General features: G+C 31.7%; 1 protein-coding gene across 1 annotated transcript; it reads left to right on the top strand.

Moving 5' to 3' along the window:
• The first annotated feature begins 394 nt into the window (after positions 1-394).
• Positions 395-25995, top strand: LOC148628875 (uncharacterized). The gene is made up of 30 exons (XM_088571279.1): positions 395-525; positions 4840-4906; positions 5397-5606; positions 6182-6433; positions 7076-7267; positions 7929-8111; positions 8385-8591; positions 8790-8924; positions 9226-9360; positions 10188-10334; positions 11375-11506; positions 11907-12044; positions 12293-12404; positions 13153-13238; positions 13839-14119; positions 14753-14840; positions 15486-15553; positions 16014-16050; positions 17584-17681; positions 17910-18041; positions 19928-20073; positions 20282-20417; positions 21117-21266; positions 22516-22603; positions 23454-23527; positions 23668-23793; positions 24433-24540; positions 24876-25024; positions 25449-25584; positions 25735-25995. Exons 1-30 carry the CDS (start codon positions 523-525, stop codon positions 25804-25806), a joined length of 3888 nt encoding a protein of 1295 aa, XP_088427405.1. The 5' UTR covers positions 395-522; the 3' UTR covers positions 25807-25995.
• Positions 25996-26350: the final 355 nt, after the last annotated feature.

Below are 26350 nucleotides of genomic sequence, written 5' to 3'. Positions count from 1 at the left end.
TCAACACAGGTTGCATGAACTCCAGTTGCAATTAAAAATACCGATTTGAGGAATGTCGTGGCTTGATCTACATAACTTATTCGAATTATTGTGTTGTACCCACTAAGATTACTTGTGCTTTGTTTATAAATCTCCTTTATTACTTATTTAATAGGTAATATTTAAGAAGACACAGTATATCAGAATGCTTCAATTGGATTTCCCCACACATTCAGGCCCGAGTTAGAAACATCGACGACAAACTGACCACTTGCTTTTATATTCAGATTCTAAAAATCATTTGTAGTAGTTAAATCATACCATAATATGAACATAATAATTCATCATCAATATAAGTGTCGTAATGTTGTATCATTCTTGTTTTCGCCTACATCCGTTTACACACAGTAGTTAAATTGACTTAAAATGTGCAAAGAAAGCAATTATAGGTTTTAAATTTAACAACACTAACTGATTCATTCGGATAACTTCCGTATACTTACTTGTGTTGATCAATCGGTATGATATAAACTGTATTTGTTCATGGTAAGATAAGTAAATATATAAGAAACATTTATTGATAGACGTTTAATCTTGAATGAGCGCCGCAGCTCTTTTAGTGTAAATATGTGGGGTTTTTTTTATTTTGCAGAATACACCGATTCATTAAAATATCGTTGGATGGTGTAAATCGATTAAACCTGATTCATGCTTTTATTTTTATTTTATTTATTTCAGTATACTTGATTTGTTTATCTGACTACCACTTTTTCTTTACCAAGTAAAATGAACACACCTGAAAGTGAAAATTTGATTATAGTTTGACATAAAATTAAAGGAAGAAAATATAATTTTAATTAAATTATAATAGCTCCGATGTCCCTGGTGTCCTTTATTTTCTCCAAGGAAGTTAGTTCTACTGTTTGACGGTCTGCTGAATCATTCAAATGTGTTAACATCTATACTAAATATTATCACCCATTTTGGTATGGTTATAATAAGTATATATGACATAAATATGTGACAGTAAAGAAAAGTTCACGGACTGTCACAGCAAAATGGCACAATATATATATAGAAAAAAATGCGATTCATGCAAATAAGATATCTTATTATTACCATGTATGAAAATGCAGTTCAAATCAATGTGACAAAATCAACGTTTGCTTTAAATTTAACAATTCCATACAAAAGAGCAAAATGAAACATGTAAAAAGTACCAATTAGACTATTTAATCGTTAGACCAGGTAACAAAACCCTCACCCCGAGGAGGATTGTTGCAAACCTATGTAGATTGATAGATATCTACATTACAAACATAAATCTGCCTGTTTTCCTATAAAAAGGTACAGCTTTGTGATGGAAAACAGATCGAAAAGTAGGCCACGTGGCCATTTCCAAGTATTCATCTTTGAAACATTTTGCTTCAATCCAAAAAACATGAATTGTTTTTGTTAATACAAATGATATCAAAAGTTAGCCAAGCTATTCCTCTTTACTATTAAGATATAAAACAATTGTTTACGTATTCAAAAAGTGGTATAAAATTCAAAACTTTACCCCACCCACTTGAAAGTTGCATAGTTGACACCAAACAGTTCGATGTATTTGGCTAATGTTTGCTAAAAATAAACAAAAATGGGTTATTATGATACATTTTGGTCTGACGAATAATGTTTGAAGAGCAGAAATCGTCTTATTTCCATTAAAACAATATTTGTGACCACAAAATATTTTCACATTTTTAAATTTTGCAATGAAACAATTTGCTTTCTTTGTTATAACGTCAAGACGTGTATTTTTTCTAACAAGTATAAAAAAAAACACAAAATACACTACAAGTATATATATATATTACGAGGAAGTAGTACAACGGTCATTTTTTTAATTTTTTTATCGAAAAAATCATGTTTTCGACACAACATGATTGATTCTCACAAATATACACGTCAATGTAATCCAATTCCTGTATGAAAAGTTTTTAGTGTATTCCTTTATAGCTAACAACTCAAAACTTTAGAATGTACCATTAAATACTTGATATTTTTTCGGTTTTTTTGGAACTCCTCATCAAAAATGCATTTTCGGATTTTTTAGATTTTTTTCAAAATTTCTTCAAACTAAAATTTCTTTGTTGCTTAAGATATTTCAAAGCAAATAATTGAGAAAACATTCTTCATATCACCAGGTTTAAATCAAAAGCATTCGTAATGGATACTGAATACTTAGGGAAAACATATGAGAATGAGAACTTAAATCCCATTGTTAGTAAAAATTGTTTTCGTATCCATATGTTGAAACTAAAAAATCCATTTATCTCTTTAAATGATAATATAGCATCTTATAATCATCCATTTTCCTTCTAAAACCATTCTCTTTTGCACATACAGCTCAAATACTTTTTATTTTGACATGAGTATTCCAATTTAGTTGGAAGGGACACGTCTAATTAAAAAAAAACTATGATATTCACGTAATGAACTTCTCTTATTTTAATGAAGCTCTTTGATTTGCTTTTAAAATATTCAAAATTACAAGCAAAATGATAGGTATACCTTTATTACTGTCATATGGAATATTTAATGTATATAATAGTCATCATCATTATCACTTTCCCTCTTCTCAAAGTTCAACACAAAATTTGAATAAAAAAAAAAAAAAAAAAAAAAAAAATTAAAAATTAACAGTTCATGAATTCATTGTCAGTTACCATCAAATTATCATATCGAGAAATGATCACAAAAAGTTTCATATTATATTAATTCAGTGTACAAATAATTGAGCCTTCTGAATCGTATAAAACTAATCTCCAGTTCTATCCACACGGTAGATTTCATATCAGAATATCTAGTTGTCCTTTTTAAAGAAATAAAAAGTAATCAAGGGAACCAAGGTTGTAGCGGTTATCAAAAGAATGCAATCCAGGGACAAAGACCAGACATGGAAAACAGACATACACAACAAAGAACATAAAGTAACTAAAATCATATATACAAAGTAACAAAAGTAAATGAGCAACTCGAACTCCACTAAAAACTGGGAGCATGGACCAGGTGCACCGGTAGGGTAAGCATCCTCTGCTTTTCTAGAAACACCCGCCGAGTTGCCTATAAAAAGTCAAGTCCGGGGTAGACAAACGAGGAAAGGAAAACTATGACCCGTTGAATAAATCAGTTTTCATTGTACTGATGGATACACCATAGCGATCCACGAGTTCACGATGACGACCATAAAACTTCTGTAGTGATGACTTCAATCTTGTAGCAACATAACCCTGTTCCAGAAGCCTATTTGTTAGAGTTCTAGCGCGATACAAAAAGTCTGCGTATTGTCGGCAAGCTCTGGCATAACGTATGAGTTGTGATATGAACACTCCATACGCAGGAGCCGAAAAGGAAAACATTGAAAAGGATTTTGTTGGTTTCTATGTTACCACGATGATAAAACAGTAGTACAACTATTAGAAATATTTATTATTAACTTTAAATGCATGATTGCATTTGAAAAATATCTATAAATTTATCAAGAAGAAGTACTAGTAAACAATATTCTTCTGATTTTTGACATGCTTATAAAATTGAGTCCAGTATAGCTTCTTATATGAAAACAAAACAGCGCAGAGACCAATTTAAAATGACTAAGACTATGTATATTTGAGGAAATGAATTGTCATAACCGATTTACTTTGTCTACATAAACATTACTTAACTAAAAAGATTAAAAAGTATAAATCTGAAATTTTCTATTTTTCATCATGAGGCCCCGATTTTATATGAAATATAACACTCATCGTTGATTTTATAATTGTAATCTCGTAACTAGTTCATCCTTATTACTATTATAATTGCGATTACAGTATAGAAATCAAACTTTGTAACGCCTGAACTGTTATTAGGTAAATATGGAGGGACTCAAGTCTTCAATTCTTTAAATTTCTAGCAAAACTTTTTTCTCACATAAACCATTAACCTATCTGAATATTTGTAACTCATACGTACCTGTGCAATTAGTTTTATAGACTTGTCATGATAAAAATACACATTCATGGCCAATTACTTTCCTATATACGATACACTATATTGCTTGACATTGGAGGGATCATTCATTCAACCTGCATTAGAAGTTTAAAGCTACATTAAATTTGAACAAAGAAGTAGGATTTAGTTCTCTACAAAAAAGGCTTTAAAACTATGACTGATAGCAAAAAGTCCTTTAAGGGCTTGCTGGTTTATGTCGTCCAGTAGTGATCTCCGAATTCAAGGTTGAGGGGAGTATTTTGTTTTACTTTTTGGCTATAATTTTATAATAAGAACTATGAACCATATACTTATTCTAAAACTTGAAAACTGAATTGTTTCATTGTATTTTATAATTTTGGATCTGTTTTTTCTTTATTTGAAAACTCAGTTTTTATTAAATTTCGTCATTTTCACATCACACCCTTCACTATTTTTTTAGTCCTGAGCTAATACCGCACTCTTTTTTGGCAAACAGGTAGAAATATGTTTCAAATACATCAATAATGAACGCTATGAAGGTAAAGAAATATCCCTCTAAGGGGAGGGCTATTCTGATCCATGGGCTTATTGAAAGTTCCTCTTCATAATTAACCGTAAGAAACACAAAAAAAAACAATTACCACGTTTTCAACTTGAAATCCAGTTTTAGTGCGGAAAAAGAAGGAGATGATTCATACATGTAAAAAACCCACAAAATTATGATGAATCTCAATGAAACGTCCTCCGAATTTTCATTACTTCTTCAATCCTTCGAAACATGTTTTAAACGGTATAACGAGAAAGTAAAACACATACACAAGAAGAAAGAACGTAGATACCTTTTTCTTATATTTCCGGTAGTCTACAATGGAAAGAGCATGGCAAACAATTATTTTATTCCTTCTGTTTGGAGTGGTAAATTCACAGTGTAAGTATTCATATAACATATTAAATTTCCATATCGTGATACAGTTTTAAAAGAGTAATCAAGGGAACCAAGGTTATAGCGGTAATCAAAATAATGTAATCCAGGAACAAAGACCAGACATGGAAAACAGACATACACAACAAAGAACATAAAGTAACGAAAATCATACATACCAGGTGCTTTTCTAGAAACACCCGCCGAGTTGCTCATAAAAAGTCAAGTCCGGGGTAGACAAACGAAGAAAGGAAAATAAAAGACTCATAGTTTAAAAAAATGAAATAGAAACCAACTCACAACTCGATGACAACATGCTGAGTTGACTTGGTGGATGGTACACATAACGTTGTGCATGAGCGTTCTCAAAATTAAATGACTAATGTAAATAAACTTAAAGATATTATGATGTGGTGTGTGTGTGTGTGTGTTTTTTTTATTCAATTAACAAAATGTTAAGTCAGTGATTTTACATTACGTTTATTTCTAAATTTAGTAAATCTGGCTCTAAACGGAACTGCATCACAAAGTTCTAGATACCTGAATCACAATGCTAATCTAGCAATAATAGGACAACCAACACATGATTGGGACACAATGTCTTGTTCTGCAACTGCTGAGAATAAACGAGTTGCATGGTGGATGCTGACGTTTTCAACTGAGTTGGTCTTTATATCAAATGTTGTAATATATTACAGATCGAAAAGTAAGTTTGACATTGTTATAGTACCAACCCTCGTCGAACAGATTCTGTTTTTCTCTAGATCGATACTATAAGCGGACATTTTTAACGTAATATCTCACTGAAGTTACACCCTTCACGAAAGCAAATGCCCGGTTATTATTAAATATTTGGTTTTGATTATAACATTACTACAAGTTTGAAACAAATTAGGCATAACCCGGTCGGGAATCGAACCTACGAACCACACTAGAGACAAACACACTAATACCTACAAGACCACTGCAATTGTTTCTCTGGAAAATAAAACAGAAAACAAGAATAAATGATAAAAACAGAAAACAGAAATAAAACCTCGTCCGCCCGTCTTCGTATAGCTACAGTAAATTTTAAAGATGTGATTATAGGTTGCCTTATTTTTACGTGACTTTTTTACTCTTGTATTGTTTTCTATGATTTCTTCTTTTCTCAAATTTTAATTGTTTCACACATACTTTCAGTACATACCGCTTCTGATGTATCAAACATATATTTTGAGGCATTTGTTTGCTTATACAACAAAAACAAGTAAGAAGTTGCTTTTAAAGAATTTTTTATAGCACCCGAAAGATTAGCTGGTTTCGGTCTTTACATAACCAACACCTCTATACCAAAGTCAGCTGCCAATCCCCCAACAGACGGTCTTTGTTACCAGCACACAGGAAGCAAGCTTCCTGATATTTTACAAAACATCACATGTGACCAGTTTGGTAAACACATTATTATATACAATGAACGGAAGGATGATGAGACATACCCAGAAGTTTACAGCAAAATTGCACTTTTAGAATTTTGCGATGTGCAAATAATTGGTAGGAGTTAAGATTATTTACTTTTTAAGACTAAATGTATATCAAATGTTAACCTATCGAACTATTTTTGTTGTGACTTTTGAAAATGTGAATGTTGCTACTACATTGACAACTATGGAAAATTGATAAAACATGAATGGCTGCGTAATCAACTTCGTTTATTTAATTTCGTTTATTTTACTCTGCTGAATTATTTTTTTTTATATTTGGATTTGGAAAACAAACTGTGCAAAATTGTGTAATAATGAACCATCTAGACTTGACCTTCAAAGCGCATTAGGTTGGCTTATAAAGGGTATATAAGTATCGTCAAGTGACTGCGGTTTCACAAAAAAAGGTCAAAATCTGCCATTCAAATGCTTGGAAACTGTCATTTACAGCGATGAGTTCAGTATTAAAAGTAAAACTACTGTCTTTGTAAACATACCAATAAAAACCAAATAAATATATTACTACATGATAAAAGTTTTATGATAAGGAATAAATAGAAGGCTTTGCACTATAATGCAGCACTTAGAGACCCCGAGAGTAAGCAATGAAATGCATATCGGTCTTTTGATTTCAAATTTCTACATCGAAAATTTCTGTAAAGAAAATGAAACTAGAATCACAAACCCTGTACTGATAAATGTTAATTCATAGGATGTTATAAATCTTGGTGGGGAGGAGGCTGCAGAAAACCATGCCCCAAGTACTGCGTAGATCATCACTGCCATCCAAATAACGGTACCTGTATCTGGGGATGTATCAACTGTCTCCAGAACGATTGTTACAATGATCGATTGTGTGCTGCAGGATGTAAAAAAGGACAGGGTGGTTTATTTTGCAATGATAGTTAGTACATGTAAATGTTTCTGCTTTTATGATTTTCTTAATGTGACATCGTCCAATCCATAAATTACTGAAATGCTTATATGGTTCAGCACCCATTATATGTTTGGTTTAATTGTTCCAAAAACAAATTATATTTATCAAGAAAAAATTATATCATCAAATGTTTTTTGTTGTCTCAAAAAGGAAACCGTGTGCGGTGAGCGTTATGAAAAGTTTTTCGTACAAAATTATCTGTAAGGACATTCTTTGACAATATTAGATTTCCTTTATTAAGTATAATCCACATATGTTCAATACATGTTATTCATTTACATTTACATTGTTATAAAAAGATACTGTTGTTGTTTGATTTGTTTCTTGAATTTCATCATAATGTGAAGTGTATGTGTTGTTGTTCACTTAATTTTTTATTTAAATTATGTATATGAATCTCAAATTTAAATATTTGTATATAATAGGTTTGCAACACATTACTAACAACTTCCTCTAATTAAAGGCAAAATAATAACAAAAATTACAATAACTTTTACTATTATGATGATTATTATTAGAATTTTCATAACGGTTGGTTTGCATTTAATACAGACTATACAGATAATAAAATACAGCAAATATATCATTAATGCAAATGAAAAGGAAGAATTGAACATTTTGCTTGCAGAAAATGTTGCCATTAATACAGACTGGGTGATATCAGACATCCCAAATCAGGAAGCATCCCGAGTAACTGATGGCGACAAGAGAGAAACTTCATGTGTGATACTCAGTGGATCTGACTCACGGCTTCAGGTGGATACAGGAAGTTTACATGTAATAAAGACAATCAATGTTATCCTCAAAGAAGGTATGTGTACAATTTCAACTGATCAACCAGACAAAATAAATGATATTTATTACTTTCAACGAGTTTGTGTAATATGTTCTATTGTGGTTTCTCATTCTATGTGGAAAAAAACAGAATTTGCTTTCAACAAAATATGCATGCCAACTTTATCAGATTGATTCAATGTAATCAAACTTAGTCGCTCTATCAGTGACAAAGTGTTTAGTGTCTGATACATTGAAACAGTAATGTGATTTAATTGTAACCGATATATAAATGTATAAATGGTTTCAGGACTGTCAAATTATGAATATTCTATTTACATCACCAACACTGGCGGAGACAGATTAGAAGCTCTTAGCTTGACCAAAAACCACTCTATTACATACACGTTCCCTTTTCAAGTCCATGAACGTAATCTTGATCGGCTGATTGTTGGAAGATACGTGATACTGTCAAAAACAGTCAGTTCGATGGAAATATGTGAAATAGAAATAATTGGTAAGTGAAAATAATACAACAAATTTTAAATTTGTCCATGATTTGACAACAACAAAAAATAGAGAGAGAGAGGGATCAACTTCTAAACAAATCAAGACATCATTACTGCTGAATAAAAATGAAAAATTGAAATACGAAATATACATGCTTAGTGATATCATTTATTAAATTATATTATGTTTTTTTTTTCAAAAACAGGTTGTCTATTTGATTTTTATGGCAAACTATGCGATAAGGAATGTCCCAAGCACTGTGACGGTCCCTGTGACCTTGATAATGGAATTTGTAGTTTGGGCTGTCAAGATGGATTTATAGGATATCACTGCAACGAAGGTAGCTTTGTTATTTGATGACTCATTCTTTAAATGTATTAAAAGTTTCTTAAAAGTAATTGATTATCCATGTATGTTACACATTTATGCTTAAGAGATTACTGTAATAACCTTTATCTCAGTAGGTACCCTTGAAAACAAACAAAACATAAGAAATCAACCCAGTCGATAAAATGAATAAAACATCAAAAGTTATTCCGAGGTAATGGTATGAAAGATTCATCATAATCGAACATCATTTATTGTTATCTAATTAACAAAATTACTTAGATGATTTAAAGATACACGTTTTTGTCAATAAGCATGCACACCACCACATTTTGGAAGACTTTGCACTGATACCTGCAAATGTATTAATCAACCATGTAACTTTGTGAATGGAACGTGTCCATATGGTGGCTGCCAGGAAGGATGGGAAGGATATAGCTGTTCAAAAAGTAAGATTTCATAACGTTTGTATCAGAAAATTGTTTGTCTTACTTTAACACATTTACTGATGAATAAATAGAAAAAAAAATGATGTTAATTTGTTATCATGCAGAGAATGATGTAATCCAAAAGTTTAATAGAACACAATTACCGCTTAAAACAAATCTAACGCACAATAGCAAGATAACCCTTCGACACGGTGTGAACCTTTAACTTTTTTAATAGATAGACTACCCTTGAATTGAAAATCTCAAAATTTATATTTAATGGGTTTATTGATCTTAGATTAAAAAAAAACCAAACAAATCATTCATTTAAATTAGTTTTGGACTGATTTCCGTTGACCGGCTTTTGTCTGAAGATCAGACTATAAAGGTACCGTTTATAGATTAAAACATCGCTCTCAGTTGTATAGACTTTGCACGGCTTATTGCTTGATAGTGCTCATATGGTATTAAAAACTGATGATTGACCAGATTGATTATGAAATATATTTATTACTACAGACTGTCATTTTATTATATAGTCGTGTGTCTTTTTCATTCACAATAGATTGCAATTGCTTACGAATATCATGACACCATGGACATTTTGATTTGTATTGTATTGTATGAATGTCGTTTCAAATGATGACCAGAAAATTCGCCCGTTGCTCTGGAATAATAAAATGTATCTATAAAAAACAATTATAGCTGACGATATGTCATTTAACACTTAACTACAACGCTGTCTAAAGCTTAACAAAATATGAGTCACTTGTGCTCTTAACGATGAAATTAAGACATTTTTATGGGAGGAACCTGGTACAAATTAGTAATAACATTTTAAATATTAGAGTGTGAGAAAGGAAAGTTTGGTAAAAACTGTGCACAATCCTGTGATGGCTGCCTCATGACGGAGTGTATAGCAGACACCGGGGTATGCAAAGATTTAAGTGGATGTAAGCCAGGCTGGAAAAATGAAAGTGACATGTGCAAAATAAGTATGTATCAATATCTCTAGACAAACATATAATTGTATCCTTCCTCCGTAAAATGCAGTCAATTTTTGTTTTACACATTTTCTCTTGCATTCCATATGGAAAATTATGTAAAACAATGAACTTTTAAATACCACAACAATAAATGAATAAAATAAATGAATAAGTAAATAAATAATAAACATTTTGGAGGGGATTGATTTTCACCGAATTCGGTAAAGGATGGCACTTTTTTCAGTGGTGGCTAAGTCAAACATTAACTATTTAGACTTGTCGCCTGGGTAGCGCTTCTTTTCTAATGGATTTTATTCAAACCTTGGTAAATGAATAGTAGCAATTAAACTTGAAATTGGTTAAAGGAGAACAATGAGTATAGGGTCTAAAGTATTTTTAAAAAGTGCAAATGTGTGCATGTGGGATATTGCGAGTGCGTGCTCACCAAAGGTCATTTAATATTCTCTGTTTTTTTTCAAATACAATTCCAGAAATATTTTTGTGTAGGAATGAATTCGATGAAATTTTCGTAGAATAAATGTATAAATTGATGAAAAGACAACATAACGATAATGCAATTCAAATGTAAACGTATAAGACTAAGGAACGTTAGAGTATATTCAGTAATAATGTATGATTATTTTGTCGATCTCTAAAAGAAAATCACTACTTCGGCATATGTTTTAGCTTGTTGGGATCGTTTTCTGGTCTAGTATTTGGAATATATAGAGAGTTATTAAAATAATGCAGCGACGTTATACATGAAAAAGCAAACATGCCGAAGTGCCAATTAAAGGGAGGATAATACGGAGGAGAAAACATTGATAAATCTCACGTTCGTGAACATATAACTAAGAGAATTATGATAAGCGCAAAGAAACACGAGCCCCATCAATACTATGGAAGTAAAATTATAAGCTACGGAGGGTTGATCAGTTCCAGCTTCAGACTGAGCAATGTTTGATTGAAATCTAGAAGTATCACATAGTAGGTCTACATCGTTATTACCTTTGGTATAAAAATGAACTTTTTTGTATTTATTATAACAGAGTGTAATGACGGATACTTCGGTGACTGCTCTACACAATGTAAATGTAGGAAGGGTATTTGTGAGAAAAGTACAGGGGTTTGCCCTGGCAATGAATGTGAACGTGGATGGATGGGAAATACCTGCAGTCAGGGTAAATACTAAAATATTGCATATGTTCAAAATACCAGTACATTAGGTAACTTGTCGTTTTATGACTTTTGTCTTGTTGTACTCAGTGCGTTTGCAAAGTATTTATAGTCATTTCCCACTTGGCAGACGACTTAATCCCCAGAAAAAAATTTTTATTCTTTGACTTTATAAACATGCAAATATTAAGTAAAATGGGAAACACTAAAATTTATTTTTCCTTTTAACAATAAACATTAAAAACGGTTAAATGGTAGTCAAAATAACATGAAAAATGTTTTGCACGCTTTTGGATATGTACAAGAGCGCTTCACAGCTTTGGCGTTACTTTCATATAAAAATGCATTCTATCCTATAGATTTGAATTTTTTATCATTATGTTAATAAATGAAATTGTTTTACAGAATGTCCTCCGGGAACATATGGCTACAATTGTGCTAACAAATGTGATGGATGTGTCAACAACACATGTGATGCATATAAAGGAAACTGTGAATATGGTTGTAAATTAGGATATATAGGTGTTCAGTGTCAAAGACAAGGTAATGTACTCTTGAATCAAAAGTTATATGTTACACATACATGAATACAAAACCTTTTGCGTGTCCGTCTAACGAACAAGAAGAGTTTTGTTAAGCAAAACTGCATATTTTCATGTCCAATATTGAGATCCGATATATCATCTCTACAAACGATCATGTTACTTCCCATCTGCACAGTGAATAATTATGCAAAATATTTGTAACATACGTGTTTGTTTTTGGTAAAAAGTTGTATTTTTACTTTTTAGTTAAGCAAGGAGATTCACCACAAATGTCATCCTTAACTGCTGCAGGAATTGGAGGAGGTGTTGGCGGCACGTTGGTTGTAGTAATCATCGCCATTACTGTATTCTTCTTTAGGTATATAAATGATTTGCGAGGGGAGAATTTCTAAAAAGTATTGGGAACACCTAGAAAATTAAATAAGTTTAACTAATCTTGTATTCTTTGCGTCACAAACCAAGTGTGAAGTCATAGGATAATATCGATAATTCTTGTCGTTCGACGGTCCTACCTATCACTTGCAAACCCTTAAATTCTGATGATCTGAAAATGTAAGGATTGTGCTAATGTTTAAATCTTACCTGATTTGTTGGCATCACTTATAAAATCACTATTATGAAAAATGCCAATTTATTGTTTCTGATAATTGAAATAGTTTTCCAAATTAAGGCTTAAGAAAACAAGTTCTATCTTTAAAAAAGATAGCAGACGCAATAAAATTTGCTCTTTTTACTTATAATTATGTATATTTTATTCAGGAAAGAACATATGGAATGCATTTTCAATATCCGATACAGTTTTTTAGAACGACACTCAATTATCGGTATTTGGCCAGTCGGAAAACGGAATTTCGATCAGGTGACTTGCGTTTTCATGGAAGAGCGTCTTTAAGGTCAAAGTGTAAAAAGCGAAACTATACCGAAAGCGTCGGAAAAAAATATAGGCAATGGGAACAATAAACTTTATTCGCATAAATAATTTCTCATATGTTATTAGATACAAAAGAAATATTTCTGGGGCAATCATTATAATATTTTAGCCAAAAAGAATTAAACATTCGTCACCAATACAAAAATGAATCAGAATTTTTAAAAATGTGTTTAAGGCGAAGGTTTACGAAAACAGACAAAAGATACCGACACAGAAAAGATTCGACTATAAGGAAAAAGGTGGACACAAATGCACATTCAAGTAAGGATTCTGTGGAGATGATCAAAACTCGAAACGCGTGCATGGTGCTTTTGATAAGTATTAAATTTGAGTCTATCAAGTATGCAAATACAATTATGTTTTGAAGCCAGTACGACCTTTGAAAAGTTTAAATGATACTCAAAGTGATTTTAAGACTTAACATAGAAAACTAAGGGGTATCAATTCCATGATTAAATGCTTAAATGATTCATTGTTAAGTTATTTAATGCAATTTTCACATATCAATTCGAAAGTTTAATTAGGATGGATTGATTTGTAGTTAATGATTTGTCAACATTATTGTTGATTAAAATGTCGCAAATAACTGTTTATTGATTCAACTGAGCTCCGCTCAATTTTTTACCGTGAAATTGACGCCTCGAAATCCTTACATACAATACATTTATGTCATAATCTCAAGGTAACCACCTTTGCTATACAATATTCTTATATTCGATAAATCGAATATATTGATATATATCTGTGATGGTGGTTTATAACTATTGTGATCGAGTATTTCATTTTTTTCATTTTAAGTTTAATCTGAAGTTCTATCTCATTGGATTTAACCTATCAATCAGAACAATGTATTTGTTGTAGGAAAAGAACAATCACCCAATATATCAGACAGTAACCAGTATGTTAATATTAGGTCATTGGATACCGATGGCTCACAGATGTCCCTAAATGGGAATAAGGAGACATCTTTTACAAACTGCAAAGACCCCGTTTATATAAACCACGATACTGTTTTGCACGAAAACATTAAAGATGATGCACATATTAACTGTCATAATAAAACAAATAAGGACTCAGTTCATGACCTACATAAAATCATCCAAGAAAAACAGATTGACAATGGCTTTGAAGCGGACTTTCAGGTAGATACTAATAAATCAATATTCATTTCTTTGCTTACCACTAAATTGAAAAACAATGAATGAGCGCCTTTTAACGTAATAATTTTTTTCAATACATTGATAAACAACGAAATGAAATATCTAATAAAAAAATCAAGTGCAGGATAAGAGTAACTGTTGTATTATTAATTTCATCTCACTAAGATTAATGATTTTCACATCCCCATCTGAAAAGCAGGACGTATATATTGATCATGGTTCTACCCGTTCCTAGTTCTAACCCGCAGTTATGCACCGCTTATTTTATTTGTCTATCTGAATGTCTTTTCGGATTTCCAGGTGCAAAGCATGGACTTTGTCATTGGGCGATCAAGCTGACCATCTTGAAATCCGCAACTCCACAGACACTACCGAATATAATTTAATGAACCTGTCACAAATTCTTTATTACATCATGCCATTGTGCATCTCTTATTTCCGTTTTTACAACTGAATGCCTTAAATCGCTTTCAGGGTTTCTTTTATGGTTTGTTGGGAAGGGATCGGGGCACAAAGTGGCTATATCTAACTGTCATTTTAGTCTGTGTCACTTTATCTATTTAAAGATACACAATTTGAGATTTGCATTTAATGGTTGATTCAATTTTAAATCAGAAATTACCGAAGGGCCTTTTTCAACCACACGTAGAAGGATCGAAAGAGGAAAATAAAAGCAAGAATAGATTTTTAACAATTTGGCCATGTAAGTATAAGGATGTCACCAAAAAGAAAACAAGACGCCATTCTCCAAAATGCTTGTTGGATTTTCATAATACTTTATAGGTTATTCAACTTGTTAAGCTTTCAAAGGTTTCCTTGAGACTTCAATATCCTATTCTAAATATTCTAAATAAAAATAGTACTCATGTTGTTACCGTTATTCTCACATTAAAATAATTCTTTAAAATTTGCATAGACATTCAATGTTTTTCAGAGTATGTCTTTAGTTTGTAATTTAGTACCGGACATTAAACCTTCAAAAACTCAAACGTAAAGCACTGATTGTTCATCCATATTTTAGATCTTAGCGGGTAATCAATATACCGATATCAAGAGTTGCGTTCAAAAGTTAAGACTCGTTATCTTGACCTTACTGACCAGTATGGAGTGTAAGTTTCCATGCGACTATTACTTGATCCGTCTTCTTCATCGGACAAGATATACACGGCATTTTATACATGTAAACTTCAATACTTATGTTCCATTAAAAGATATGCAGATTAGATATTGATGCCGACACTTCAACATTCACATCCTAACAGTTGCTGTTTAATAACACAACATTGTCATACTTGTACAATTGCAATGAATTTATTAGTTCATTAAAATCCCTTTCCCTTTCCATCAGATGATCATTCCAGAGTTATTCTGCGTGGAAGTGGCACATCAGATTACATAAATGCAAGTTATATCGACGCAAGTTTCTGAAAATGAAAAATGCAAATATAATTATAAAATGATAAATATTCAACAAGTGCCAAAAGTTAAATAAAGACACATCAGTGGCACAATGGTTAAAAACAAACAGGCGTATAAAAGTGAAATATCTCCGAACTAATTAATATTATTGAATAAGTGTTGAAATACTACTCAATGTAAAAAGGTCAATTCATCAATAAGTCGCAGTCAAGTAAACTATCCCGTGAATCCAAAAGATCATTACTTAATGGGATGAAATTTCCCCAATATTATCCAATTATATAGAATAAGACTTATTTAAATTGATTTTCGTCGAACTCATATGCTCAATTACTTGCGGCATTTATCATGTTTCGTTTTTGCATGTTACAATTGCGTAATTTTCTTTTCACCATGAAACAGAATTAAGTTTTCTATGTAACCTGAATTTACATTGCGTCTGTTTCATATTTTACAGAGTTACACAAAGAAAAGAGCTTATATTGCTACACAAGGTACAAAGTATTTTACATTAAAATAATACAGTTTAAAATTGCTCATGCAATGTCAAAATCTATGACGAAAGATATAGAGCTGCCATCAGAGAGTAGATGGACTTACAGCTCATGTCAATAGTTTTCAGTGAAAAGTGTTGAAGTAACTTATATATGTTTAATCCGGTATCGTAAAGTTCAAGCTCTTGCAGAAAGAACATCGGTGGAAAGACAAATGTCCCAACCGGTAAAATATGCATACTTTCTGTGATAAATTATAATATACTGCAATATATATTGGCAAAGTATTTAGATTGTAAATGTAATTTCAAGAGGTCTTCTCTCTTATGAAATACAGAAACAATCGGGTAATTGTTTCTTTTTTCATTTTACCACAAATTTTTAAGACTTACAACGAAATTTTCAGGTTTCACACTGTAACCGTCTTCAAATTATGTCATTTGAAGCAAACTTGCATGGTTATTTGATGATTTGATTTTTTAGCTCACCTGGCCGTAGGCCATGTCAGTTGCTTCACTTGGCGTCCGTCGTCGTCGTTAACAATTTTTAAAACTTTTCTTCTCTGAAACCACCGGATCAATTAGAACCAAACACGGTATAAATGTTTCTGTGGGTATTCTGCATGGAACTGATGTGGGAATTTTTTTATCTGTCTGAAATCATGGCTGCTATTACTAAAAATAGAATATAGGGGTTCAGACATAATATATCTCCAATACCGTAAGGTTTAGTCAAATTCTGATTAAGTCAAAGGTTCAGCATGATGAGGTCTATCTGTAGTAAAATGTTTGTTTGGTCTGTTTAGCCATGCGAGAGTTATTGCCTTTTTAGAATGTATTTTTGCTCTATTTGATGTTGTTTCTTTCAAACATCTCTCCTCTGACATTACTTGACCAATTGGAACCAAATTAATAAATGTTCCGTAGAGTATTTTGCATAGACCTGATCTGGAGATTTTTGATCCGTCAAAAAACATTACTGCAGATACTAAAATAGACAGAGGGTTTTCGCATATATCTCCTTAACCGTTTAGTTAAGCCAAAATTCGATTGTGTAAAAGTGTTTAACATAATTAGATCTATCTCTAGTCAATTTCTTCTTTTTATTTGGTCAGCCACGTTGACGTTCTTCCACTTTTTGGACGTTTTATTCCTATTTCTAATGTTATTTCTTTCAAAACTCTTCTCCTTTGAAACTACCTACTTCAAGTTCTTTCCATTTCCGATACGATCCTTATTATAAGGTCTACAAAAATCTGCGGAGATTAAATTTGTCAGACGACTTCTTGTTAGAGTTATTGCCCTTGTAAGAAGAAAAAATGATGTTTTAGCAGTTTTCAGCCAGTATCTTAAAATTATAGTGTTTAGGAAGAAACTTTCAATTTGAAATGGTCCTTATAAGTCCTTTTAAAGTCTTCTTTGAGTAAAATTTGATGGACAACTCCTTGTTAGAGTTATGCAAAAATTAACCAGATGAGCAATTCAGTATTCTTGGAGCCTCTTGTCATGGGCATACTTTCTTTTTTTCATGAAGGCCCTAAACAAGGTACAACAAAAGATTTCTGGCACATGATTTGGCAAGAAAACGTCGAAGTTATAGTCATGGTAACCAAATTAGAAGAAAACGGAAAGGTATGTCAAACAATCCTTAAACACAGGTCTCCATTAAGGAATATATCCTAGATACATTAGTGTCAAAATTCTTTAAAAAAAGATTAATGCTTATCGGCTACTGAAAAAAATGTAGTCATAAGCACCGCCATTATTTCATTGACTTATCATGTATAATCTGAAAGTCTCTTGTATAAACATTAACTGATGATATTTGCAGTATCAGTTTATATTGTTTTGAATTTTCAGAAAAAGTGCTACCAATATTGGCCAAAGTCTTGTACGGATCTACAAAACGTTGGTCAATACAAACTAACTTTGACAGAGGAGAGAGAAAATACTGTCTATGTGTACAGGAAAATTAATGTTTTCTGTAAAAACGTAAGTTTATCATGATTCACTGTGAAACTGGCAAAGAGTAATCAAGGGAACCAAGGTTATAGCGGTATTCAAAAGAATGTAATCCATGGACAAAGACCAGACATGGAAAACAGACATACACAACAAAGAACATAAAGTAACAAAAATAATACATACAAAGAAACAAAAGTAAATGAGCAATTCGGACTCCACTAAAAACTGGGAGCAAGGACTAGGTGCACCGGTAGGGTAAGCGTCCTCTGCTTTTCTAGAAACACCCGCCGAGTTGCTCATAAAAAGTCAAGTCCGGGGTAGACAAAGTAGGAAATAAAGGGAATTTGAAGAGAGTAAACGACACCATGCAACATGCACCACAGCAAATATTATGCTCTATTAAATAGCTAATTTCAAATTTCTTAAGTTTTGCAAGTTGTAGATAAATAAATTTAAAGAGTAATCATGGGAACCAAGATAAAACCTCGTATTTGTAATACCTACATTTATACCATGGCATCTAAGATATTTTATCACGAAATCGTTCAGCAAAACATCAACATTGACAAATACGAACCCAAACCTTCTAATAGTTCTTTCATATAGCACTACGGGTCACATTGTAAAAGGTGATTTGAATATCATAAAAAATGAGACAGTAGCTCTTGCAGAACATTCGGCGTGACAATATAACGTCTCCAGCCTATTGAGTTTACGTTTTACATTTGATCCGTTACTGTCGTGTCCGTACTTTGTACACAGACGTTCGTTATAGAGCGAGAATGCTGACAAATATGCTTCTTAATCAGGGTTATGTGACGCATGTCTTGATTGTGAAATGACTAATAACAATAAAAGTCTGAAATTTCCCTAAACATTAAATCACAATTATACCAATATGACCTATTTTTTAAATGATTGTATATTGGTCTACACATTTGAACTTTGAATAGTGTATTTGCAATTTCATTGGATAATTAACGTATTTTTTCAGTCCTGGCTTGTGAACGACTTCACCAAAATATGTCCAAATCTTGAACCCGATGTCCTTGATTTCAATCTTCAAATATGTTTTTTTTTCATTAGCTTTTAAGTAGGCTTTTTGGATATCTAAAAAAAAACAATTTTTTTATGGATGTGTGATAATATTGACGGCAATGTATTGTTAGTAAGTTTTCTTTTCACATCTACACATATTCAAAACTGCATTCAATGCTTATTTTGATTGTGGTATTATTTATACAAAGAGATCCATCACATATCAGTTTCCGTTTTCAAGAAATGATTGTAGTTAATTCATAATAGTCTGAGGATCTCCTTCAACCCTCACTTAAACACATTTCGTTCCAAACGTTTTCCATCTAGCTCAATTACAGTCTTCAAAGACAGGAACCTATCCTACTGGTCTAAAATCGAATGACCAAGTATAATGCATGCTTCTTAGCTTCTTGGTTGCAGTAGCAACATCTATAGGGCCTGTAATTTTTTTTACTCATATCTGTGAAAAAAAAAATAGAACAACGGTATCAAAGTTAGCTAAGTGCCATGCATCAATATAATTAGCATTAACAATTCGATAAAATTATCGTTAATGTAATGATTTATACTGTACAAATATTTAAACCTGTTCTTATATTTCCTTATAAAGTTTTTAACTTATACTTTGAGAGGTAATGGACCATATTGAGTAAATTCAATGTCTTTCTCCCGTAATTATTACACACTGTTCATAAACTGAACTGTTTAAGCGTCAGGACTAGCGTTCAAAACCGAGGCCTAAATGTTTTAAATCCAGGACTCTCATTTTAGATTTTTTTTAAGTTACTTTGGCACATATTTATTTATTTCCCTAAGGATTTCTCTTCGTTCCCACATTAGGTATTACTATTTCTTACTTCATTCATTTTTTACAGGAGAAAAAAGAAAGAAAAATTGACCATTTCCATTACTTAAAATGGGAAGACCACGATGTTCCTGATACAATTAAACTTATCAACTTCTACAAAAAAGTCAAACGAGAAAATTCAACATCGGATGGACCTATGGTTGTCCATTGTAGGTAAGTACTAGTTTTTCTATATTTATTTTACATTTCAATTTGATGAAAGCAATTTAATTATATTGGATGGAAAATATACCATATCATTATATGTTATTTTATATATTTTTTAAAATTTTTGTTGTTATTTTTTGTTGCCTGATAGTTCATATCAATGATTATGATTTTAAAATAAAATGCTATTCAATCACACAACATGTTTTGACAGTGCTGGTATTGGTAGAACAGGAACTTTCATCGCCATTGATGCCTTGTATGAGAATGGGTTAGAAACTGGCTTTATAGATGTGTTAGAGTTTGTACAGATGATGAGGAAGGATCGAATGAACATGATACAGACTCAGGTAATTGTCTGTGGTTTGGTGTGTGATTTCAGTTTAAATAACAAATTTCAATGAGATAGCTGGGTACGACCAATAACATTTTTGAATTGTAAATTTAGAATTTAGGTAGACCCAAAGAAAACAATTCAGCTCAAAATGTAAATATTACAATATTGCTATTGCCATATTTTGGCATCCGTTGTCATCGCCCGTCGTCCGTCGTCGTCTTTAACATTTTTTCAAAATTTTTCTCCTTTGGTTTGGATGTACTTTATTCTGTATAAAAATGATATTGGAATTTTTTATATGTTGACAAGCTTGGTCGCGGTTACTAAAATATAACAGAGAGGTCAGACAGCAGTTTTTTGCATATATCTCGAAACCGTAACGTTAAGCAACATTCTGACCGGGGTAAAAGTGTCCAGCTTGATGAGATCTATTTGTAGTCAAATTTTCATGTTAATCTGCTAAGCCATGTTGGAAATATTGCCCTTCTTCAAAATGTTTTTGGTAATTTTAATGTCACTACTTTAAAAAAACTATCCTCAGAAACTACTGGACAGAATTCAATGAAAATTGATATGATTGTTCCTAAGGTATGAGTGTTAAGAATTTTTATGCAAGAAAAACATTTCCTCTTTTACAAAAATAAAATATTGCTTGTCAAGCCAGGTAAGCGTTTCGGGCTCTTTATAACCTATAGATTTTATTTATTTGTAGGAACAGTATGCTACTGTATATCAAGCATTATTAGAGGCCTTCACAGTCCCTGACTCGGCTGTTGGTCTCAAAGAGTTTTGTAGTTGTCATGACAAATTTAATTCTGATAACATTCCCCAGAACCAACGCAAGATTCCAGAGGAATTTAGGGTATGACTAACCTGAAACTGAAATCTGAAAAGTTTGTCTTACATGGTATAGTCCATGAGGTGGGAGAGTCCACCGTGCACCCCAACTCATCAACTTCATGGTGATTTTCAAGCATCTTCAATATTATCGAATAATTGTTTGCCAAATAATATTCTCTGATTCTTTTTCAGTATAAGCCTATATTCGTGCACTGGGTCAAAAAGCCAAGATTTTTGTGATTCAATTGTTCGAGCGTGTAAGTCTTTCTGCTTGATACTCAGACCAGTTTTCTATGGTTAGGGGTAAAGTTTTAACATTTAAAAAAAAATTCCCTGGTGAGTTTTTCGTGGTTTATTCATGTAGAAAATTGAATTTTCTATGGAATGATACTAAATTAGAAATGTTTTAGTTGAGTAATTACTTGTTAAGTCGAAAATATGCGACTTTTTGCGATTTGTTTTGCACTTTTTGATAAATTCTGATTACGAATTTTGCCACTTGTCACCAAAAGAACCCCAAAACCCCAAGTGTTACCGCAACATTCTTAGTACCATTGAAAAGCTGAGATATTAAGAGATACATGTTGATACCTATATACACCAATTTATCTTGTTTTGTAGAAAGAAGACGTTCGACGAATAAAGAAAACGTAAAATATGAATTTTTGCCTCAACGAGGTTTTAAAAGTAGCAAAATAATACAAAAATGCTTCAGTTTAATTTTTGACGACAAAAAAGATTCGTAAATGGGATGTACAAGGGAAGCTGAAAATAATATTTCGGTTGATGAGAGGGGTGGTTGCACGTGGGTTATCTCCGGTCACGTACTATTAGTGATAAAGGATATTCGCTGCTCTGTTACAAAATAACAAAGGTTGTAAAGGATTTTTATTTTTTTTTTAAATCGTTTAAGCTTGAACAATATAAGTAAAAAATGATGGGTCAATATGCTTGTTTTGGAGATATAAGCATTTGAAATGTTGGCGGGAAAAGGATTTTCTTGATTTTCCATAGTTTTTGTATTGGTAGGTTTTATCTATCAAAAAACCCGAAGAAATAACAAGGATTTCATTAAAACTTCTCAAATTGTGTTTTAAGATGTGTTTAATGAAATTATGAAAAGTAAATTGGGGGTCAATAGGCAAAACAATTGAAGATATGAATAGAGTCCGAAAATTTGAGAAAAATGGCTGAACATGGCAACAAAAATCCGTAAATTCAATTGTGTAATTCTAATTTGTAACTGTACCTTTTTAAATAAAATTTTACAGAAACTACAAGATATCAAGCCTAGTTATACCAAAGATGCTCTACTTGACGATAACATTAGTAAGAATGTAAACCAACACATTTTAGCACGTGAGTAAGAATCATATGATATTTTTAATATATTGCAGAAGATTGTTAATCGTTATTTTAATTTTAATCTCCGCTTGCAATTTCTAATTGATATGGTGGTCCGTCAGTATTTCAATTGCTTTCTTCCATTCTCTTTTATACGATACTTATCCTTAACACTAAATGCAATGCAAAGAAATAGAATATTTTAAAAAATATTGACAATGTGCGCTTTTATTTCAGATTTTTATGTAAATGTTTAATTAGGGGAGTGTTCTATATCAAAACATGGACTTTGCCTACTATGAATGTAGGGAACCCTTCTCTTACCTGAAACTGTGCGCACCTACTATTTAGGATTTTCATCTGAATTTTTTTTCGGGCGGGGGGGTGGTCGAGCCAAACATGGACTGTATCTTTTATAAATATAACATACCCAACCTTTAACAGCGACCATTTCTACACCTTTTTGTGGGAGTGAATGTAAGATTCACAGAACCTTTATATATGCCATCATTGTACACCCCATACTTTAGAGTGTGACCCAAACTATGTAGGTGTTAACAATTTTATTCATACATAAACAATATCGGAGTGCGGTATCTTTTGCGAATTTCGCATTTCTTAGTGTCTTTGATGTAATTAAAAATCGAAAATGAAATTCTTTTTAAAATCATTTTAATTAACCATAAAAGACTAATATAAACAATCTTTCATATAGAAGTATTTATGATAGTTCAATATTACTAATTTGAATATATAAATACTTGAAAATAGTTCTGACAAAACCATACAGTGGAGACATTGAATTGGTTTATCATTGAAAAAATACGTATGAAGACAAATTTAAATTCAAACTTGTCTTTTTTAGATGAGAGATACAGACCATACCTGATATCGCATGGGAAATCCAGAACTAATTACATCAATGCTGTTATCATACCTGTATGTACACTATTGTGATATTAGTTTCATTTAGCCTTTCAATTATCATTTACGGTAGCCTGAATAGTGAATTGCCAAATGATAAATTAAACTAATTGTTCTGTATTCCATGTTACTATATGTTTCCATTTCTTTTACAGAGTATTGTACAACATCAGAATATTATTGTAACACAGTTTCCGCTTCAAAATACAGTTATCGATTTCTGGACTTTAATTCATGACACAGATTGTTCAACAGTTGTGATTCTTGAGAATATGAAGGACGTATGTCATTTGAATTATACACCCGCTTGAAAAGCTGGAACTGTATAGTGATCATGTTGTCCGTCCGTACGTCCGTTCACCTTTTCCACAACTCCTTTGAAACTGCTAAATGGTAATTAATGTAACTTACACAGAATATCTATCACATGATGCCATTGTGCACTTCTCATTTTTTGTCCATCTGAATTACTCTGGTGGTTTTCTAGTGCAAAACTTGAACTTTGTCATTTGTTCACCAGACCAAGAGGGACAATCCTCTACAAAAATGTAGAAAATAAAATCCCTCCAAAATTGAAACTCTTCTATATTTGCTGTTACACTACTACATTTAAAAAAATCATTCGTACGATGGGTTTGAACCAAATTTGTAATAAAAAACAATGTTAAATATATACACAAATTATTAGATAAATTATAATTTCATTAGAACAAAATAGAAACAAAAATTAAAGAAACAAAAAAAAACAAAAACAAAAACAAAAAACAAAAACAAAAACAAAAAAAAACTATGATTAAGAAATCAATTGGTCGTCAGTATTTAAAATACTTTAATTAAAGGTAATCACAATTAGAGATTGAAAAATATTTTAGATACATATATTCAAAGATTTATTAAGGGAAAAATACTTATACTTAAAGAACAACAAACTGTTACCAAAAGACGACGAACTCCTGCATTTTGAGAAAATTGAGGTGACAAAAACCGGAAGTGAATCAGCAGATTTACATGTCACAATAAAACGTAAGGTATGTAGAACGTCAGATATAACTATTCTTATTTTAAATATTTTGAAGTAACATATTAAGTTATTAAAGTCTTTTCTTTGATATCAACATGTTTTGTGATAATCGATTTTTAAGGCAGTGTTATGTTTGTGGTTTCTCTGGAAAGTTATGTATGTTGTCATTCAAATAAACAATAATGATCTCGTATTTTTTATGGAAACTGATGTAAGAACATCCCTTTGATCAATTGAAAAACATCTTTTTTGTCTTCCCTTATAACATATATACAAACTGGTAGGTTATATATATTTTTAAAAGATTGACTATATACGCGTTTATTATTTGTCAACCAATAGGAGAACAACAATACAAAACAAGTGAATATTCTGACTGTGAATGACTGGCCCGAAGACAGTTCGTTACCAACATCAGAAAAATGTTTGTTGGATCTACAAACTTCAGTTTCTAATCAAACAGAATGCAGGCCAATAATTGTAGTTTGCAGGTTGGTACCCGGATATTGTCATAAACTTTAATGCATTGATTATAAATAAGCGATATAGTAGTTGACACTAGAAGTATTTGTTCACCCGTAGGTAAACGCATTGTCATGAGTTCCCTGATATATTGAATCTTAAAAGAGAAACGTAATGTCATCTTTATGAAGCAAGAACATGAACAATGGAAGTTAAAGTGAAATAAAAATCACTAGACAGTCAAGGAGAAAAAAACATGTTAAAAAAATGGAGGTTGAAATAAAAAACAATATATGTGCAGGGAAAACAGGAACGCATAGAAAACTAATACACATTAGCTTCTTTAAAGTTTTATAAGAGATTTTTACATCATATAACAAAACAGTTTATAATTGCTATATTAAACGCTCTTTAACGTCGACCGCAATTCTATGCATTTTATGATTTTTCCAGAGATGGATGTACAAGGAGTGGGATATTCATAGCTCTATATTTGACAATACAGAAAATGCAGATCGAGAATGATGTGGACCTCTTTCATGTTGTAAGACTGATGCAAATACGAAGACCAGAATTTTTTTCACACCCAGTAAGTACAGAATTGTTCAAATTTATACATCCCTTACGATAAAAGTTATTAAGCAAGAAACCATAACTTCGATGTTTTGTTTTGCTCTTTCTGATCTTTCGAAACGTAGTATTGCACGATAACTAATTTTGATATTATATCTATTTTCAGGAGGAGTATGAATACTGCTACATATGCATTAGACAATATCTCGAGATGAATTCATTATATGCAAATATCTAATAAAAAGTAATGATACTACAAAAAGAAATCTCAACTAGATACTTCTGATTTTGTTTTCCAAACTTTTACCATTATGTTATATACATTGTACATGTATTTGTTTGATAATGGTGTTAAGTACTTATCTTAGGTGTGGAATATTTTGCTGATTTGTAATTTGCAAATAAAGTTTTATTAAGTTTGTTGAGATTATTTCCGTCTTTAATGTCTACTCTTGTTTTTGAGCTTCCCGCACATGTAGTATGTTTATTTATTGTAAAAATATCTTTTTCTTTTAGTTAGTGTGCAAAGCGTTTCTTTTCATTTAAGAAATCGATTACAGTTTTTATAACCGCCTTACATGATGGCATGACATTCTTGTGATTACTTCATGTTTAATTTACAGGTTTGTGTCAGTTATTCTAGATGGTGTCTAAATGATAATGTGAATACAGATAAAATTTATTTTGTACAAGCTTTTACTCGCAACATAAATTCGTGAACTCGCAGAATTTATCGTAATATACACGTGTCGAAATGGTACTGTTTTTTTTCGATAAGTCGA

The sequence above is a fragment of the Perna viridis genome, chromosome 1, assembly GCF_037379345.1.
Source record: "Perna viridis isolate PV_CMFRI_1.1 ecotype Kerala chromosome 1, ASM3737934v1, whole genome shotgun sequence".
Taxonomy (NCBI): Eukaryota; Metazoa; Mollusca; class Bivalvia; order Mytilida; family Mytilidae; genus Perna; species Perna viridis.
The sequence above is the reverse complement of the archived record's forward strand: the minus strand, read 5'-3'. Positions and strand labels throughout refer to the sequence as shown.

Coding starts and splice junctions, on each gene's coding strand:
- LOC148628875 (XM_088571279.1), top strand. Junction 8,592..8,789: donor ATGTGAAATAGAAATAATTG/GTAAGTGAAAAT, acceptor TTTCAAAAACAG/GTTGTCTATTTGATTTTTAT. Junction 24,541..24,875: donor ATGTCACAATAAAACGTAAG/GTATGTAGAACG, acceptor GTCAACCAATAG/GAGAACAACAATACAAAACA.